The sequence below is a fragment of the Geotrypetes seraphini genome, chromosome 7 (assembly GCF_902459505.1).
Source record: "Geotrypetes seraphini chromosome 7, aGeoSer1.1, whole genome shotgun sequence".
Taxonomy (NCBI): Eukaryota; Metazoa; Chordata; class Amphibia; order Gymnophiona; family Dermophiidae; genus Geotrypetes; species Geotrypetes seraphini.
The window spans coordinates 149,686,648-149,706,311 of NC_047090.1; the positions used below are offsets into that span (position 1 = coordinate 149,686,648).

The 19,664-nt window shown below is 43.1% G+C and overlaps 1 protein-coding gene across 7 annotated transcripts in view; it reads left to right on the forward strand.

Moving 5' to 3' along the window:
• Nucleotides 1-19,664, forward strand: part of SYNE2 (spectrin repeat containing nuclear envelope protein 2) — a 654,322-nt gene that overhangs the window by 159,117 nt on the left and 475,541 nt on the right. For 6 of the 7 annotated variants that reach the window (XM_033952730.1, XM_033952735.1, XM_033952736.1 and 3 more), the window contains 9 exons: nt 1,952-2,098; nt 3,791-3,993; nt 4,133-4,226; nt 5,434-5,549; nt 7,748-7,871; nt 8,268-8,425; nt 10,463-10,610; nt 11,869-12,482; nt 16,015-16,194. In XM_033952730.1, the coding sequence (XP_033808621.1) occupies nt 1,952-2,098; nt 3,791-3,993; nt 4,133-4,226; nt 5,434-5,549; nt 7,748-7,871; nt 8,268-8,425; nt 10,463-10,610; nt 11,869-12,482; nt 16,015-16,194 (1,784 nt within the window). The remainder of the gene's footprint in view (nt 1-1,951; nt 2,099-3,790; nt 3,994-4,132; nt 4,227-5,433; nt 5,550-7,747; nt 7,872-8,267; nt 8,426-10,462; nt 10,611-11,868; nt 12,483-16,014; nt 16,195-19,664) is intronic. The other variant, XM_033952734.1, reaches the window with a different exon arrangement.

The window sequence follows — 19,664 nt, forward strand, 5'->3', positions numbered from 1 at the left end:
TTGAGCAGGCGGTAGTTTTTCAGGTAGCGCGCACTAATCTGGTGCGTGCGCTAAAAACGCTAGCATACCTTTGTAAAAGGAGCCCATTCTGTCGAAACACAGACCGTGTTGGATCCAGGGTCCAAAGCTTTTCAGCGGACTGTGTTCTAGAGGTTTTTATGTGGTTTGCCAAGTTTTAATATTGTTTTAATATTTTTTCTTTTTTTATATTTCTTTATTGGTTTTATAATTTTGACAATCAAAATCAAAACACAAGAAAAAATATGAAATTAGAAATTATCATTAAATCCACATAATTCAGGAAAAATTAATAAAGTCCATCTCAGGAACATAATTTCTCCACATTGGTTTTTGTTTCTTCTTTGTAGAAAAGCATTATTAGCATCATATCTATGTGCGTGCTTATTAGATGTTTAATAAGTATTATGCTGACATATTATATCTCTGTTATTTGAATTTCAGTGTAATAGTGCATGGGGAAGCGGGAGATATAGATATAAGGGTGGAGGGGAGGGAGATATGGGCATAGGGTTGGAGGGGAGGGAGAGATGGTACATGGGGAGAGAAAGAGATAAAGTCTCATTAAATTATTTTTCTTTATTTTCTGTAAGTACTTGAAGTTTTGTTTTTGTGTTACATGCATACATACCCATATCACATTAAAATCATATCTCAATCCCCCTTCTCTACCCATTACAGCTCTTTGTAAATCTTGGGTCAAACATTTAGGATAAAATGACTCTGCTTTTAAAAGGTTGATGACCCTGGCATAGACTGTAGAAGTCTGCCCGGCACTGGCCCTGCTTTCCAATTACTTCAATCGCTATCTAATCACTTTTAAGTTTGTGTGGTTCCATTCTTTTCACACTGGATTCCTTTGTGTTTGTCCCATGCATTCTTAAATTCTGTAACAGTGGAATCTGGATAGTCCCTACTGCCGCCCATACACACACCCACCCTTCCTCCTGTCCCAACTAATAAGACAACACACAGTATTATGGAACATAGCCACAGCTTTTTATTAATCCACAATAGCAAATAAATTAACTTTGCATATATTAACATTATTAACACATTAAACATCAATTGAACAACATCAGCAAGCTCCTTCCGAGCTACCTGGTGTAAACATCAACATATTGCTCCCTACCCCGCCACAAACAGCAAGAGTCTGAGGGGTGGCAGGACCTCATGACCCTTTAACCAGGTCACCTGGCCCCAAGGCATGGCTCCCAGCCGGCCCACCGCTCATCGCCGGATGAGCCTCAGCACCCAGTAGCTCTGGGGACCTGCCCTCCCAAGCTACCATAGCCACCAATACAAGGACGGGCGGGTGGGGGAAAAATCTCCCTGGAGGACCCTAGAAAAACTGAGTCCTCCAAGATCCCGGCTTTATCACCTCCCCCGCGCCGTCAATCACCCCACTGGCCCAATCATTTCCAGCCTTTTGGCATGAACCACTCCTCCTCTATTTCCTCCCTAACTCTCCCCTATTACATTCCCCCCCAACATGTCTCGCGAGCGAAACACTGGCCTCCCAACCCCGTGTTACAATACGCCCGTCGAGAAGCTCTCGAGCTACTCTTTACTGTTTTCATTTCCACCACCTGCTCTGGGAAGACATTCCAGGTATTTATTTCTGAGCTGGCGCCCCTGCCACCTAAAATCACATCCTTGAGTTATAGAATTGTACCCTTAGAAAGAGAGCTCATTTATGCACATACAGTATGTCATGATATATGTGCGTATGTAAATAACTGAAATACTTCCATTTATGTTCATCCTTATGCCTAAAACTAGGTGCCTCCTCATAAAATTACCCTCTTCTTTTACTGCCTGGTAAAATCTTTCTAATTTTGATCAAGCCTGTTCTGTGCTACCCAATTTTATGCAACTATGACTTAATACAAATAATTGGTCTGTGTAACTACTTTTTTTTGTATATGTTCAGGCTGTACATTCTGAAATTTCATCCTATATTCTTCAATTAAAAATAAGGATTGAAAAAGGGAAATTTGATGAAATATTTTTAAAACTCAAGAAGCAAATGGAAAAAGAGGGAGAATTCCTCAGTAGAGATGAAAAAGAGGAACACAAGGTAAAAGAAACCACTTTCCTTAACTTCTGACCTGTATATTACTATTACAAGTACTACTATTATTTCTAGAGTGCTTCCAGATGTACACAGTACTGTACAGAGTCATAAAGGAAAGAGTCCCTGCTCGAATGGTGATTGTGAGTTAGGAGACAGAGAGGGGGCAAGCGCTGGTGGATATGGGTTGGGTGGGAGAGAGGGGGCAGATGCTGGTAGGATGAGAGGGGTAGACACTGGTAGAAGTGGGGTGGGAAGAGAGAGAGAGGGAGCAGAAACGGGTGGAAATGATTTGGGGTGGGGGAGAGAAAGGGTAGATTTTGTATAGAAGTGGGAAGATAGATTCTAGATAGAGCAGGGAGAAAGTGAGCAGACAAGGAGTGGGGTACAGAGGAGAGAGATGATGGCATGGGGGAAGTGAAAGGGGAGATGCTGGCTGGAAAGTGAGGGGGAGAGAGGGGCAGACGCATGGAAGGGAAGAAATACAAAGAGGATGGAAATATTGATGGAAGGGGAAAGAGGGAGATGCTGGATGGAAACAGGAAGGGAGAATAAGCTGTATAGAAGGAGGGAGACTGAAACCTGGATGGAAGAGGGGTGAGATAGTTGGGAGATGATGGAAGGGGGAAGTGAAAGGAGAAAGAGGGGGGCAGAATGTAAGGAAGGGGGAAGAGAGGTAGGAGGGAGATACTGATACTGATGGAGGGGAAGAGAGAGAGTGTGTGTGTGTTGCGGGGGGGGGGGGGGTTTGCTTGGCAGCGGGAGAGAGTGGGCATTTCTCCTGCTGCTGGAGTTTTAAACAGTGCTGTAACTGTACCAGCACCCATGAACCGGTCGCTGATTTTTGTCACTAAAAGCCAACGCCGCTCTTGAAGACTGGCTCGGTGATTGAACATCTCTCCCACTGTTGTTTTTTTGGTTTGTTTTTTTCTTTTTGTGTTTATTCTGCGCATGTGCCCATCGCTATCACCAGCAATGGGCACATCACTACTCTCCACTGACGAGGCGTTAGTTTTTAGGCTTGCCGCGGGGGTTAGCGCGTGATAAAATGTCCGACGCGCTAACCCCCTTAGCGCGCCTTGATAAAAGGAGCCCTTAATCCCCCATTGCCCCAGGTACATTAGATAGAGTGTGAGCCCACCGGGACAGTTAGGGAAAAATGCTTGAGGACCTGAATAATTTGTAATCCGCATAGAATTGTAGGATATGCGGAATATAAATAATTAAAAAAAAAACAAATAAAATAAAGGCCCTCTTTTACAAAGGTGCGCAAAGCATTTTAGCGCAGATTTAGCACGAGCTGAATCAACGCGTGCGCTAACTGCCAACGCGTGCATAGGATAACTTGCATGCATTAGTGTGTAGCGCATGTTTAGCGCACGCTAATATTTAGTACGCGCTAAAAAGCATAGCGCACCTTTGTAAAAGAGGGGGAAAATGTTTTCTTCCTGCACATTCCTAGTAGACACCCTATTATGAAAGCACACCCGCATGCTGTGCAAATACTGAATCTACTAGAGCACATGTTCAATGGCAAGTTTATTCCACGCAATGTGTCTCTTACCTCTTGTTTGAGTTTTACCATCATCCAGGGCTCTAATTTCTAGTGCTCATTAATGGTTACGGGTTATTTGTTGCAGCGTCATGCAGTTTTCTGTTGCATTTTTTTTCCTATTTCTGAGGGCTGTCTTTTCTCAGCAGGTCATGCTGGGTCAGCTCGATCAACGCTTGCAATTGATTAGAGAGATGCGTAGCCAAGTAACGAGGCCTGACGCTCGCAAAGAAGCAGAGGCACTCGTTGCAGAGTGTGAGAAAAAGAAAGACGATCTACAGCAACATGCTGCAACAGTGCGCAGTAAATTACTGCCTCGTACTGGCAGGAGCAGTACGTCTAAGACTAGGCAAGTATTGCATGATGTAACATTCTTTGGGGATGAGCTTCTAGTTTGTCGAAATTATTGCATGATGTTTAGCTGGGTCATCGGAGCCTTCATGGCACTTAGGCACTTATTTAATTGGGAATATTGTTTTGATCCTTAGAAAGCCGCTTCTGCCTATTTCTGAAAGTGGAGTAAAGATGGAGAATGGTGTGGTTGATTCTTTGATAACAAATGGGCTGTGCGTTTCCCCAGAGGTATGTTACCACTACTGCTGCTTATTTCTATAGCGCTACCAGCCACATGCAGTGCTGTACATTAAAATGCAAGAGACTGTCCCCTCTCAAAAGAGCTTACAATCTAATTATGACAGACAAACATGACAAAAAGGGTGACTCTATACAGGTATGCTCAGGTATTGAGAAGAATGTTGGGGGTCATCCCAACACCGGAAACTTTCCTTGATGGTAATGATTTGGAACAGTTAAAGCACACCTCTGTAAGTCTAGAAGATATAAAAGATCAAATTGGCAAACTCGAGAGCAAAAAATCACCAGGACTGGATGGTATTCAACCCAGAGTCCTGAAACAGTTCAAATATGAAATGGTTAACCTATTCCTAATTTGCAATGTATCATTTCAGAGGAGTAGTTACTGAGCTGCAGAACTTAAACAATGTAGGATTAGGGCTCCATATCTCTTAAAATGGGTGTGTAGACTTCTGATGAGCAATGTTTAAGGGGTGTCAGGTCAAAAGCGCGCCGGGACAAAGGCGCGAGCAGACAATTGAGCGCAACGTGGAGGTGCGTGCCGAAGAAAATTACTGTTTTTAGGGCTCTGACGGGGGGGGGGGGGAACCCCCCCACTTTACTTAATACAGATCGCGCCACGTTGTGGGGTGTTTGGGGGGTTGTAACCCCCCACATTTTACTGAAAACTTCACTTTTTCTCTGTTTTTAGGGAAAAAGCTAAGTTTACAGTAAAATGTGGGGGGTTACAATCCCCCAAACCCCCCACAACGCCGGTGCGATTTGTATTAAGTAAACTGGGGGTGCTCCCCAACAAAACCCCCCATCGGAGCCCCTAAGAACAGTAATTTTCTTCGGCGCGCGCCTTTGTCTTCCGCGTTGTTGTCTATGAACCTGTTTAAGGGCTCTTTTGACTAAGGTGCGCTAGCGTTTTTAGCGCATGCACAAAATTACCGTGCGCTAAACCGTGCGGTACGCTTCTAGAATAACGCCAGCTCAATGCTGGCATTAAGGTCTAGCGTGCGCAACAATTTAGCGCGCGTAAAGGCCCTAACACACCTTTGTAAAAGGAGCTCTAAGTTTAGCAAGCTACAGTTTTCTTTCAGTGTGCGTTGGTTTCTTTCTTTTCTGATGCGCTTTTTTTTTTTTTTTCTTTTAGTGGATGTCTAACTCCAAGAAACTTGTTGCTCATTTTAATTTGACTTGTTTTATTTAGGCTTCAGAAGCGTTAACTGCTACAGCTGTGGAAACGGAAGTGAAGCATCCAAACGGGGGAGATTTAGCAAAGCAGGAGAAAGAAAAGGAGCTTCCTCTACAGATACTGTTACAGAGGTAGGCAAACGATATCAGAATATACGGGATAGTTTTCAGTTTCAAGTTTTTATTAAAATTTGATTCTGTCGCTTATCGCGTTTCTAAGCGAGTTTACAAGTAAGTAAGGGGTAAAAAGTAAAAACGCCGATAACAATACAAAAAATTACAAAAGAGAGATAAAACAACATTAAATTAATGGTGTACATGGTGCTATACAGTCTAGACTAGAGAGTTGCGCGGGGACAGAAATCCCACCCATCCCTGCCAGAATCCTCTTCATCCCCACCTATCCCCGTCAGGATCCTCTCCATCCTCACCCATCCTCGCAAGGAATTACCTCCAAGCCCGCCCGCCTTCATAAAAAGCAACAATTACTTCTGACAGGATCATCAATTCCACAGTTTCTTTTGTGCTTGCGCTGCTGTTTTACTTGTGGAATCTCTTTGGTGGAACCCTTTTTTTGTTTTTTGTTCAGGTAATTAACTTATAAACCCCCTCTTTTAATAAGGCTGACGTGTCCATTATATTATATGGACGAACCCTGCTTCCAAAGCCTTACATCCCCATGGGAGTCTCTTGGGCCAGAGGGGGGTCTCCGTAGGAGTCCCGTGGGTTAGGGGATATTCCCGCAGGACCCGCAGGATTCCCATGATCCCCGTTCCCGTGCAGACCTCTAATCTAGACTGGACTGACAAGAAACGGTAGGCAGATGGGGAAGAAATACATTTGAAAAGCAAAGAAAACATTAAAGGGAAAAACACAAGGAGGGTAAATACTGCCTCTTGCTTCTTTGGATAAATTGTTGCAAGAAGGAATACAAGGGATCCTTTTACAAAGGTGCGCTAGCATTTTTAGTGCACACACTGGATTAGTGTGCGCTACCCGAAAAACTACCGCCTGCTCAAGAGGAGACGGTAGCGGCTAGCGTGCGGGTGGCATTGTAGCGCGCGCTATTCCACGTGTTAAGGCCCTAATGCACCTTTGTAAAAGGAGCCCTAAATTTTGAAAGCTTCTTTGAACAAATGGTAGCCAGCATTTTAAATTGAATCTATTTATTGGCTACTGAGTGCAGCTGCTGACCATCATATATAAACTTAAAGGTGCTTGTAAAACGCACTTGTTTACCAAGATGTATGGGATTGAATTCTGCATATGGTGCTGAAAACGTGAGCACTAAGCGCTGTTCTAAAAATGGTGCTGAGTCGGGTGCTGTTTATAGATAAGCATTTAGTGGCAGGATCTTCTGCACCATTCTGGAAAAGAGGATTTACTCCAACTGAAACCTGGTGTAAACTCCTTGGTGCAGATCTGCCTAATTTGGTACATCGACAAATGCGCGCAGGACAATAGCGCCCCTTCAATTGCAGACAAGTAAGTGCACGACAATGGCGCCCCGTCAATTGAGGACAAGTATGCACATGACAATGACGCCCTGTCAATTGCCAGAACTGCCAGAAGTAGATATCTGGAAGGTCCTGATTTGCTCAGACTCCTCAGGCCCCTCCCAAGGGATGGGGCCTAAGGAGTCTAAACAAATCAGGGCCTTCCAGATAATGCAGTTATGTAAAGGGTTCCTATAATCATATGTAAACCTTACCCTAACACTAGATAGGAAGTGAATCTTGTAAGTGTACTGGGGGGGTTCCCCACCCCCTCAAAAAAGAGGGTTACTTTGTAACCCTCAAAGAGACAAAATAGTATCCACCGTAGTGTGCACATTTGTCGTGTGTGCAATTGTTGGTGCGCATTTGTCGGAGTGCTAATGTCGTGTGTGGATTTGACGGGTCACCGCCTAATTCTGTAACACTGCATGCAAATTCTAGGAATGCCCTTGACCCCTCCCTTTGTGGATCTGCACTTAAATTGTTATAGAACAGTAACTAAAAGATGCATGCACTAATTCAAGTTAACATCAATAAATGATTGTACCTAATTATTATTGAAAATTGGCGTGTTATGGCGTTAAATTGCATGTGCAAACTGCGCCTGTTGTACGGAAATCTATCTGATGCATATTCAGTACCGAAGGTGTTGAAAGTTTTTCTAGCTGGGTGTCTCCTAAGGACCGGATTGAAAACCACTGCTGTGTGGTTATTCCTTGCAGTCGTGTTCTTTGTTTCATAGCCCATGATTAGACCGAGTCTACAGTATATTCGTGTGGCTTTTATATAAAATTAAAATGACCGGGGCTAGTAATCACCCTATTTGTTTTACAGCTATGATGCAAACAAGTCCAATCTGGAACTTCTCTTAGAAAGCAGCAAAGGAATATTTGATTCTGAACTTCCCAACAAAGCACAGAATGTTGAATCCATTCAGAGTAAACTTAAAGAGCTGCAGGTGAGTGTGTGTTAATCTAATTTAGGCACTTTGAATCAGTTGCACTGTATTTATGATTTATTATAATTTAATTAATCACCTTTCCTTGGGAAGATAACAAGGTGATGTGCATAAAAGCTACGATAGATGCTCTGAAAAATGGATTTATTGCTTCATGTTTTGCAGAGAATAAATATAAAATGATATACAAAGGTTTTGGGGGGGAGGGGGAGGCTGAAGCAATGTGATAGCTTTACTAAAATGTGGACTGGAACAGAAACTTAAACCATGTTTATGTTCTGTGCCATACTTTGGCTTCTTAGATTTTTCTACTTTTTATGGGGGTGGGGTTCTTTCTGTGAATCTTTTTGGCAGTTTGCTAGTTGCCATTAAACCTGTGCACTATACTTTGTTCAGACTTTAGAAATTAAAACTAATTCTTACTGGAAAGAGTTTGAAAAGACATCCTGTTTGGTTGAAAAGCATGTGGAAGATGTGGAGAAGACAAGAATAGCTGAACAAAGAACCAGATTAAACAAGGAATGGCTACAATTTTGTGCAGTGCTAACCAGCCGGTATGTTACAGCTTCATATTGCTTTATTTTGCATTTTATATTAGAGAAATTATTCACTAATAGGGCAATTTGGAAACAATTTTATACATATAATAAGCATTGTCCATTGGATCCTATACATGGTGGCTAGATTTGCATGCCAAAATTTGGATGAACCCCTGAGATGCATACACTAATTAATGCTAGGTTGCATAGGGTGAGGTGTGGCCAGTAGGAAAAAGGCAGTAGTGATGCTCCTGTATAAGTCTTTGGTGAGACCTCATTTAGAATATTGTGTAGAATTCTGGAGGCTGCATCTTCAAAAAGATATAAAAAGGATGGAGTGGGTCCAGAGGAAGGCTACTAAAATGGTGTGTGGTCTTCATCATAAGGCCTATGGAGACAGACTTAAAGATCTCAATCTGTATACTTCAGAGGAAAGGCGGGAGAGGGGAGATATGATAATCGTTTAAATACCTACATAATATAAATGTGCATGAGTCGAGTCTCTTTCATTTGAAAGGAAACTCTGCAATGAGAGGACATAGGATGAAGTTAAGAGGTGATAGGCTCCGAAGTAATCTAAGGAAATCCTTTTTTATGGAAAGGGTGGTAGATGCGTGGAACAGTCTCCCGGAAGAGGGGGTGGAGACAGAGACTGTGTCTGAATTCAAAAGGGCCTGGGATAGGCACGTGAGATCTCTCAGAGAGAGAAAGATAATGGTTACTGCGGATGGGCAGACTGGATGGGCCATTTGGCCTTTATCTGCCATCATGTTTCTATGTTTCTAATTATCTAATGAGTGCTAATTAACTTCAATAATTGGGTGCTTATAGTGATAGATTTTAGAAACATTTGGTAAAAGAATACTGTCTGGCTTCTTAGAGCAGCGTTTCTCAATTCAGTCCCCAAGGATCATTTAACCAGTTAGGTTTTCACACTTACTTTTGTTCTTCATCAATCCCACTGTTACCTCTCCACCACCACCACCATGTAGGTTGGATAACTCTAAAAGTGATCCGTTTGTTGTTGTCTGAAGCTCAGCTGATCATAGCAGGGAAATCCCCGATCAGCAGAGCCACAGAACTCTCCTTATATGGCATTTAGGCCCTTCCCAGTATATCCCAGGATGCACTGGGGAGGGGCAAGGCCACCATTTTGAAGAGGTGGGCCTTGAGGCAGGAGGGAGTGGACATCCTTCCTTCTGATCTTTCAAGAAAAAGGTAGGGATGCGTCGGGAGGAGTTTCAGGAGAGGGGTCATGGCCCATACAGCCAGGTGAGGGGAGGGTCTTTGAGCTGGTGGGCTCGGCAGGAGGGGGATGGGGGTTACTCCCTTCTGCGCTGTGGACTTTTTTTTAATGGGTGTAGCTGCTGTGCATGTGTAACACACGCACAACAGTTGTGCCTATTAAAAAAACACAAAAATGTCCTTTGCAACTAAGCCAGCAGGCCCAGCTCAAGAGCTGCCGGAAAAGATCAGCACTAATTATTTGGTGCTGGGGGGTGTTCCCGTTTGTGCATCACAAGGAAGCTCATAAGAATATAATGTGCTTCCTTGTAATGCATATGCATAGGGTTCTCGGTGGCTGCTATGATGATTGGTTGCAGCCATGGAGGACCTTTATGTGCACTGGGAGGAGAGCTTTCTGTGCTAGTAAGACTGCTTTAACAAGTCTTACTGCCATGGAAAGCTTTTGAGCATTGGGGCCTAGGACTTAATTTCTCAGTAGCCTTTGTCTTAAAATAGTATTACCTTCTTTTCATTCTTCTCTTGAGTTCTGTCAGGATAATTGTTCAGCACTGATGGATTACAGAGTGTGTGAAGGCCCTACTCGGTGATATTTATATTTGCTGTTTGGTTTTCTTTTCTCACTTGGTGCCCTCCAGAACATAGCAATTGAAATGAAACAATCCCAAAATGAAAAGTTTGCATAAATATTTTGATTTTAATTTTGTAATTTGATTATACATAGCCTTGAAAACCATTTACAATGCAAACTGCTAATTAAATATCATTTGTGCTGATAATGTGATTGGAATGTACTTTTCTTTATAGAATGAAGTCTTTGAGGAGCACTCTAGAAATTCTTTTACCTATAGACAGTGAAGCAGTTCTTCTGTGCGAGTCCAATGAACAGCTCCACAAAAATGATACAGAGCAGTTCACGTTGACAAATATTGGTTCCATTTTCCAAGAGCTGAAGGTAAGTCAAATATATATATTGCCATTGGCAATTAGTGTTAGTAAAAGTAAAACTGATAGCAAAATATTTGAGTAAAAAAAAGATAAATAATTTCAATATAGATAATTTGAAAGCTTACAACATAGTACTCTTTTTTTATTGGTATATAGTGCACTAGTTTTTTAGCTCGTTACATTAACGGGTGCTAGAATAGATGTGTAGACTTAGGCATTTCTTTCTTTCTTTCTGTATGTCTGTCTTTCTTTCGCTCTTCCTGGACCCCTTTCTTTCTGTCTGTCTTTCTTTCTGTCTCTCCCCCCCTGTCCAGCAATAGCCCTTCTCCCTTCCTTTAACCTCCCCCCCCCCGTCCAACAGCACCCCTTCCCTGCTCCTCCTGTCCAGCATTAGCCCTTCTTTCTTTTTACCTACCTATATTCCCATTTCCCCTTTTACCTTTCCTATTTCCACCTTTTTCTCCCCATCCAGCATCATTAGAGTACCTGTTGCATTGTTGGCGTTCCGGTGTCTCCTCTGCTTCGGGTCCAAGCCGGCTATTGTGGGCCAGGATTGCCGGGGGCGTCCTGTGGGACAGGCCAGGGCTCGGGTCAGCAGAGGTGGGGGAGTTCTGGGTGGCAGCGCGAGTTCACTCTGGTGCGGGGCCTCTGCTGGGCCACGGGGAACTGGTGTCTGTGGAGCTCAGTGTCCAGGGTTGTCGGGTAGGTGCTCCGGGCCGCAGGAGGAGTGGGTTGGTCGGCGGGCCTTTTCGGGGGTGGGACAGGGACCCATGCGGTCGGCAGCGTGATGCTTGCAGCGTCACCGAGGGAGGGCGATGGGCAAACCGCCACAGGCAGAGTTCTACTCTACTGCGCATGCGGAGGCACAGAAGCATAGATCATGGACGCAGGGATCATGAAGACTGAAGTGCGCATGCACGCTAAGGGTTTTATTATAGCGGATTATATACCAAAAAAAAATCAATATTATTTTAAATCAGGGGCTTATTGATAATTTGATTCTCCTGACAAGACGCATACCTCTACTGGACAATCTCTTGTACTTAGAGTGCTGTATAACAGTCTTCTACACCTTGGTCCATCTATTTTGACTTTTTGGTTCCCTGTTACAGTTTTTTAGGGACTGTTGAGCTATTATCATGCTGAAGCCTAAAATTATGAATAGTGTGTGTCTTACAGCAATGATGTGTTAATTTACCTTGAATGCAACAAAATCAAACACAGTATGTCATTCTTAGTTATATTCTTCTTCTGATTGATTTCAGGATGTTCAAAAGTCTGTTGATGATCAGATTGAATTGTGTACCAAACTGGATTCCTCTGAAGTAGAAACGGCAGGCAATATCAGCTCTGAAGACCGACAAATGACACGCAACATCACGCTGCAGTATAAAAAGAAGTTTGAAGAGACAAATCAGAAATTGCAAAGCAACGAAACTGTCCTGAGAAGTCTTGAAGATTTCTTGTCCAGGCTCAGAGCAGCTCAGCTTTCAGCAGCAACAGCAGCAAAGGATGTAGCCACGGATGCGCCAGACTTGCGAGAAAACCGGTTGAAGATTGAAGCAGTGCAAAAAGAGATTTCCCTGATGAAAGTGGAAGCCAAAAGCTTGGATGAAATGATGAAGGCTGTGGAAATCTCCATGGACGATCCAGAAAGTGGAGGCGCGACATCGTGTGAAAACCACATTACGGAAGTGTCTGAAAAAGTTGAAAATATCCTTCGCTGCATCTTGGCAAAAGAAGAGAGGAAGAAGCAGGAAGAACTGCAGGAGATATTTTTCACAACGCACGGTGAACTCCTCAAAAACATTGGGGACATATATAATCAGTTTAGCAAAATCAGATTAAAGGACCCAACAATTCATGCTGTTCAACTAAGGTTGGTCTTTTCTTTCTTTTGTTTCTGGTCCCTCTCTCTTTAACATGGTATTTCCCAAACTTTTATCCAGTTTGTTGACCCCCATTGTAATGCTTAAAAACTCATGTAACCTTGGATAAAGATGGCAGCTAAATAGCAGACCAATTGGAAAAATTGCGACCGCCTCAACTTTTCTTTTTGGTGGGCCAGTTTATGTGTAGGTTACAAATATGAAAAGATGAATGCTGATATGTTGGGGCATAGCAATTTTTTAAATTTGGTTTGGGGCCCATTGACATCTTTTGTTACTTCAACATAGTTGTCTTTTATTTTATTTTTGTTTATTTTTATACATATCCAGGACAGGGTGGGTGGGGAAATATCTCTTTGGTTTATTTTTTGATTAAATTGTTGGATGAGAGGGGGGGGGGGTATTTTTCTTATGCATTGTTATTGATGGAATTTAAGTGCTTACGTTGATTATTAATGTCTATATAATTTCTGGCACTTTGTATTAGTTTTGAAAATTAATAGAGATTAAAACAAAAAAATAAATAGCAGACCTCCACTCCCTTCTTCCCCATGTATCCAAAGCATGAAGGCAGAAGCAGTTATGGCAGCAACAGCAGCAGCAGACAGCACAAAGCTGTGTGTGTTCACAGATCCTCATCAATGTAAGACCCTAAGCCTCACTCACAAGGCCCTTCATCTCGGTTCAACATCTTATCTCTCCTCTGTTACCTTTCCTCTGTTACCTTTCCCTATATACTGTTCCATCCCCTACGCTCCTTAGACTCTCACTAACTAGTGCTTCCTTCCCCAAAATAGCTTGATATGAGTCTACTCGTGGATCAACATTCTTTTTCATCTCGCCTTTTCTTTGGAATAATTTGCCACCATACCTAACGTAACCATTTATTTTTTTCCTCAAAACGGGACAGGACCCCCAGATCCATTCCTCCCCCCCCCCCCGGATTCTGAATCCTTCACAGATTCTCCGGATTCCATTAAATATAGTGCAAAAATATAGACAGCAGATATAAATTCTCAAATGTGACACATTTTGATCACTAAATTTAAAATAAAATAATTTTTCCTTCCTTTGTTATCTGGTGATTTCATGAGTCTCTGGTTGCACTTCCTTCTGATTGTGCATCCTCTCTTTCGTTTCTTTCTCTCTTCTTGCCCCCTCAAGCCACCCTGCTTCCCTGATGCAGCCTACTTCCCCTGCCCCCCCCCCGACAAGCCAAGCCACCCTGCTTCCCCAACACACCCTAGCCAAACCACCCTGCTTCCCCTGCCCCCGACAAGCCAAGCCAAGCCACCCTGCTTCCCCTGCCCCCAACAAGACAAGACAAGCCACCCTGCTTCCCCTGCCCCCACACACCATGCTTCCCTGACCCAGTAAATTCAAGGCGCATGCAGCGACTGCACTGCACAAGCGTCAGGCTTACAAGTCTTCTCTCCCCCCCTCCCTCCCCGACGTCAATTCTGACATCGGAGAGGAAGTTCGGGCCAGCCAATCGCTGCCTGGCTGGGCTGGAACTTCCTCTCTGACGTCAGAATTGATGTCGGGAAGAAGGCTTCTGGGCGGCAAGCAGCAGCAGCGGCGGCGGCGGACAGGGGGGTTGAATCAGGCGCTGGAGAGAAGGAAGGCGGAGAGGCTAGCTTTGGTGCGGCAGGGTGGGAGGGGGAAGCAATCGCATGTCCCTTTGTCCCCGCACACAGCTTCGGGACGCTGTCTCTGAAAACGGGACATTTTGGCATCCCGAAGCTGTGTGTGGGGACAACGGAACAGGGGATCTAAAAACGGGACGGTCCCGTTCAAAAAAGGATGTATGGTCACCTTAACCTTACCTTAGATAAGAATTATCCTTCTAAAAATTTAAGACACTGTTAAAAGCACACGCTTTTAGGGTTATTCTTGCTCAAACTCCCAGACCAGTCTGAGGGTTTCTTAATCTCTCTCAATTCCTTCATGCGCACCGTGAGGCCTACTCTTTTTTGCAATATCCAGGGTGACTACTTTAATATTTAAATTTTAAGTCCTCCTATGTATCATTTCTTTCCTGTCTTATTTTGTTGTTCCTTTCTATAACATTTTATCATAAGCCACTTTAACCTGTGCTGAGCAAAGGCAGGATTTCAAGAATCTGATAAACATAGTGCTGTGCATGAGGGTAAAGTAGGAAGGCCACATAGGAGCAGGGCAGCAAGATCTGTGGACATTCACTGACCCACAGCCCTCATGCTTGGCCGCCCCAGTGAAGGTCCAAAGCGAAGGGGAATAGCTCTACTTTAGTGACTCCAGCTGCTGTTGATTAGGGCACCACTGCTTTAAGCTATAACTTATTTAGAGCTTGATTGATTATGGGATGCAATATATTGGCTCGCTGGTAGAGCTGCTGCCTCTGCACCCAGAGGTTGTGAGATCAAATCCCAGTGCTACTCCTTGTGACCCCAGGCAAATCACTTAATCCTCCAGTGCCCACCGCTTTGAATGTCAGCTTTGAAATGCCAAAGCCACAAAAAGTCCCTCCCTATTCCTTTTCCCTTTCATTAAGCCCAGTATCCTGTTTCCAACAGTGGTCAACCCAGATCCCAAGTTCCTGGCAGAAACCCAAAGAGTAGCAACATTCCAGAGCTAAGACTGTGATGTCATAATGCCTCATTCCACCAATGCCTAAGAGCCAACTTCATCAGTGATTGTCCTATACTCAGCTCACATAAGAGCATAAGAATTGCCATACTAGGACAGACTGAAGGTATGGCTCACTGGTAGAGCTGCTGCCTCTGCACCCAGAGGTTGTGAGATCAAATCCCAGTGCTGTTCCTTGTGACTCTGGGCAAGTCACTTAATCCTCCAGAGCCCACTGCTTTGAAATACCAAAGCCACAAAAAGGCGGTATACAAGTCCTCATTCCCTTTCCCCTTGTTTGTTTACTTTTCCTGTATTGTAAATTCTGCATTTCATAAATTATTTAGACGTCAGAGGATATATGGTTGATTGTGCATTTATGTGAATAACATGAATATGAGCAGCAAAGTGGGTAGCAGCAACTTTTGTTAGATATATGATGTATTGTTTTAAATTAATTTGTATGTTGATTGTAAAGTGCCTAGTTTTTAGGCTGTATATAAATGTTTAAATAATATATTAAAAAAATATACCCCCCTTCTACTGAACCATGATAGAGATTATTAGCGCAGGGAGCTGCGCTGAATGCTCCATGCTGCTCCTGCTCCTTCACAGAACTCCTGCTTAGCTAGAAAAGACAACCTAACACCCTCCCCCCCCCTTTTTATGAAGCTGCATTAGGCTTTTTTTTTTATTATCGCCGGCCGCATCGGTAAAAACTCATGGGTGTCGGAGTTTTTACCACCGCGGCAGGCGATTAAAAAAGCCTAACATGGCTTCATAAAAGGGTGTGTGTAAGTTTGCAGTTTATAAACACCTGAGAACAGAAACCCTACACACAATTTATAATAAGGTTAGACAATCATCGGCTTTATGTTCCAGGATGTGATCACATTCTGTTCTATTTTCTAACAGGATAAAGTCTCTAACTGATCTGGAAAGGAAACTGAGTTCCTATAGTCCCGTTAAAGAATGCCTCAAAGAAATGGTTGATAATCTTCTAAAAACCCAGAAAGAGAAGGGAAAAGGAGCAGAACTGCAGTATGGATATATTGAAAATCTGTGGGAAGAGACTAGACTTTCACTTGTTGAAGGGTAAGGATCAATTAACTAAGCCAATGAGCCTTCACTTTTTCTTAAAATATGGAATAATATTATACCTTTATTGTATATTGTGATCGTAAAATGTTTTAGGGCTCCTTTTACAAAACCGCGTTAGGTCTTTAACGCGCGGAATAGCGCGCGCTAAATTTCCGCACGCGCTAGACCTTAACGCCAGCATTGAGCTGGAATTATTTGGAGCTGCGTAGCGCAGGTGTAGCGCGCGCTAAAATGCTGCGTGCGCTACAAACGCTAACGCAGCTTAGTAAAAGGAGCCCTTAAAGTGCATTAAAATTAAATGCCATAAAACGGAAGTTAAAAAAAATGTAGAACATTCTTAAAGAAACAAAAATGTTTTGACTACTTCTCTGCTGGAGAAGACGTTCTTAAAAGGTCATTATTTTTGGAAGCAGAGAATAGAACAAACTTATGAAGACACCGATTTTATGTTCAACAGCATTAATATATTGGTGGTGAATTAAATCAACTAGTTTTTATGGATCAAAAGTTGTTTGAGTCTAGGCTGAGCACACACAGCTCTGAGGTATTATGACTCTTAACTCATATTAGGATCTTGCTCCGATACAGTGTTCTAAACAAAAGCAACTTAATATGGACTAATGGGCTGATCCTGTAAGCGGTGCCTGTCCTGTGTCAATATGGACAGGCGCCAATTCCAGACAGTGAGCAGGGACCCTGGACACAGGAAATAGGCCAGGTCTATATTTATAGTGCCTAGGGACCTGTCAGAATCACAGCCAGTGGTGCATAGTGATACTGAAGTCTGGTGTCACCCCTAAACATGCCCATTTCTGGGCTTCGGTGTCATTATGCATCACTAGCATGAGAGACCCAGGCACTGGTCCCTCAGGCCATGTAGCGGTGGCTTTTTTAATTGAGTTTTAATGGTGCGACCAATTCTCGTGCCACTTAAACTCAATTAAGCCACTTACATTAGGCACTGGTAATGTGATTTAGGCAGAAGCTGGTGCATAATGTAAGGTGACTTGTTTGTAAATCCAGACCTCAAAGTCCATCTTTACTGAGAACATGTTGTGGTATAAAATCTTCTGTGCTAGAATGATGGGATTTATCATGGAATATAGTTAGGGATGTTCAATGTAGGTTAATGCTGGGGCCAAGTTGGCAGCTTGAGTAGATGCTTGGTGGGAGCTCCCTGTCTTTCCTATTTGGCTGAATACCAGGGCCATTCGGATCCCTCCTTGAGATGGAGAAGAGGAAGGGAAGAACCAGTGGTATCATCTGGCTCCGACTTCTTCCCTGGCCTTGGGACAAGCCACACTGGATTGATTTCAGATCCCTGCTGTGTATCAGGTTCAGTTCCTCCTTCAGCCAGCTCAGAGAGATGTGCTTTGAGTAGCAGCATGAGCAGGGCTTCTTTGAGTCATGTATAGAGAGTCTGGCTCTGCTACAACAAAGAAGCACATGCCTGATCACCGCTTGCATGATTCAAGCAAGGTATTCCCTGCCTTTACAAACACTTATGGAGGAAACCTTGGCTGTTGCTTCTTCACCCAGGAATAGCTTTGTTTCAGCTGGTGACCAACTAGGTAGAGATACGGAAGAAACTCAGCTCAAATGGGAGAAGTTGTTTCTTTATCAATACTTGAAGTTCTGCAGCAACCAACTGCAGTGACTTTGGGATCATGTTGGGATGTCTTAATTCTTCTTTACTAAAAGTGGTTTTTAAGTTTGTTGCCAGTGTTATCAGTTGTTTCTGAGAATGTTGTGGGGTCCGCTCCCAAACTTTAGATCAGCATTCTGTTAAATTCAGTGGCTTTGGAAGAGAAGCAAGAATTGAATGGAGTAATGGTTACGGTTAAAGCTTTTCCGCACAGGAGGATGGAATATTTAGAGAATCAATGTAGAGAAACATACCTTTCACTTTTTGGAATTTTCCAAAATCTCCAATGATTACCTCTTTGAATATGGTTTGCAAGTATTTACGTGAGGTTCTGTAAAGGCCCTCTGAGACACTCCCAACTTTTATTACATCTCAATATCTGTCTTTGCCAAGCTGTGTTGGACCAGACAGGGCTAAGCTGAGTCAAAATTTTGGGAGTCTTCACTGAGAATGGTTTCCCAAGAGACAACTTTGACAGTAATATTTGCTTTAGAACCAGACTGTATTGAAGTTCTGAGGTTGTATTTTTGTGTAACGGAGAGGAAGGAAGGTGGTAAAACTAGAGGACATGAAGTTAAATTACAGGGGGACTGACTTGGAATAACATTAGAAAGTAGTTCTTCAAGGAGAGGATGGTAGATGCCTGGAAAGCTCTCCCATGGGAGGTGGAAATGAAAACAGAAATAAAATTTAAAAATGCATGGGATAAACGCAAAGGAATCGTATATGGAACGCATGGAAGCAAACAAGCTTAGCACTGATTAGATGGCAACACCACATTGGATATAGCTAGATTGTGAGCCTTTGGGACAATTAGGGTAGGTTTTCTCAAGTACCTAATTTCATTTTAGTTTGATACATTGTAAACCGCTTAGGTCAGTAAAATGCAGGAGCATACCGCATAAACATAAACACCACTAATTAAGAAGCAAAGCCACTGCTCGGCAGACTTCTATGGTCTGTGTCCTTATCTAAAGAAATTTGGGAGGGCTAGAGCAGGGCTTCAATGACAGTTCCAGTAGTTGTCCAATGGCAAAGACCAATCAAGATCAAGCATACATTTGTGGTAGCACATCTTACTTATGCTATGAGTTTATCTTGTTGAGCAGACTGAATGGACCATACAGATCTTTATCTGACATCATCTACTATGTTACTAATTGGTTTTGGCTTCAAAAATTAGAAGTTTTCCTCTTATCTGATTCTATACAAAGAAGATAAAGAGTTTTTGGTATTGCGTCCTAGAGCTTAGGCTGTGGGGATTAGCCTTTTAAAATGTGTTTTCCCTGTAATTTATAACTTTATGAAAATAAAATTTCTATGTTTTTTGAACCGAAGCAGTTAGTGGAATTAATTATTTCTAAAGAGGAGTTGAAAGTTCAAACATCACTTACCAAAGATTTGTTACTACTTGGCTGGCACAGGGCATTATCCCAGTTGTAGCTTGATTGAATGTGAGGGAGTTAGGGATTCTCCCTCATGAATGATACTATTATTTAATCAATGGGCAGCAGAGGGCACTTGGCCATTAGTGGGTAAATTACAGGGACCAGGATGCACTGAGCTCTGTAGCTCAGAGCTCAACCTTCATCCAGCAGGTGGCGCTGAATTGCATGAACAGGCTACCCTGCTGACTCATGGGGTGGAACCCAGGCAGGGAGAGATTCATATGCCCAGTCTGGAATTCATTCAGCGGGGTCCTGTGAGAGGAAGAGTCCCAAAAGGAAGAGGCTTCCCTGAGCTCAGTGTGCTCTATAAAAGGGCACTCTCCCCGGCTAAGGGCTATGAGGAGCACTGGGGAAAGAGTGAAGAGAGAGAG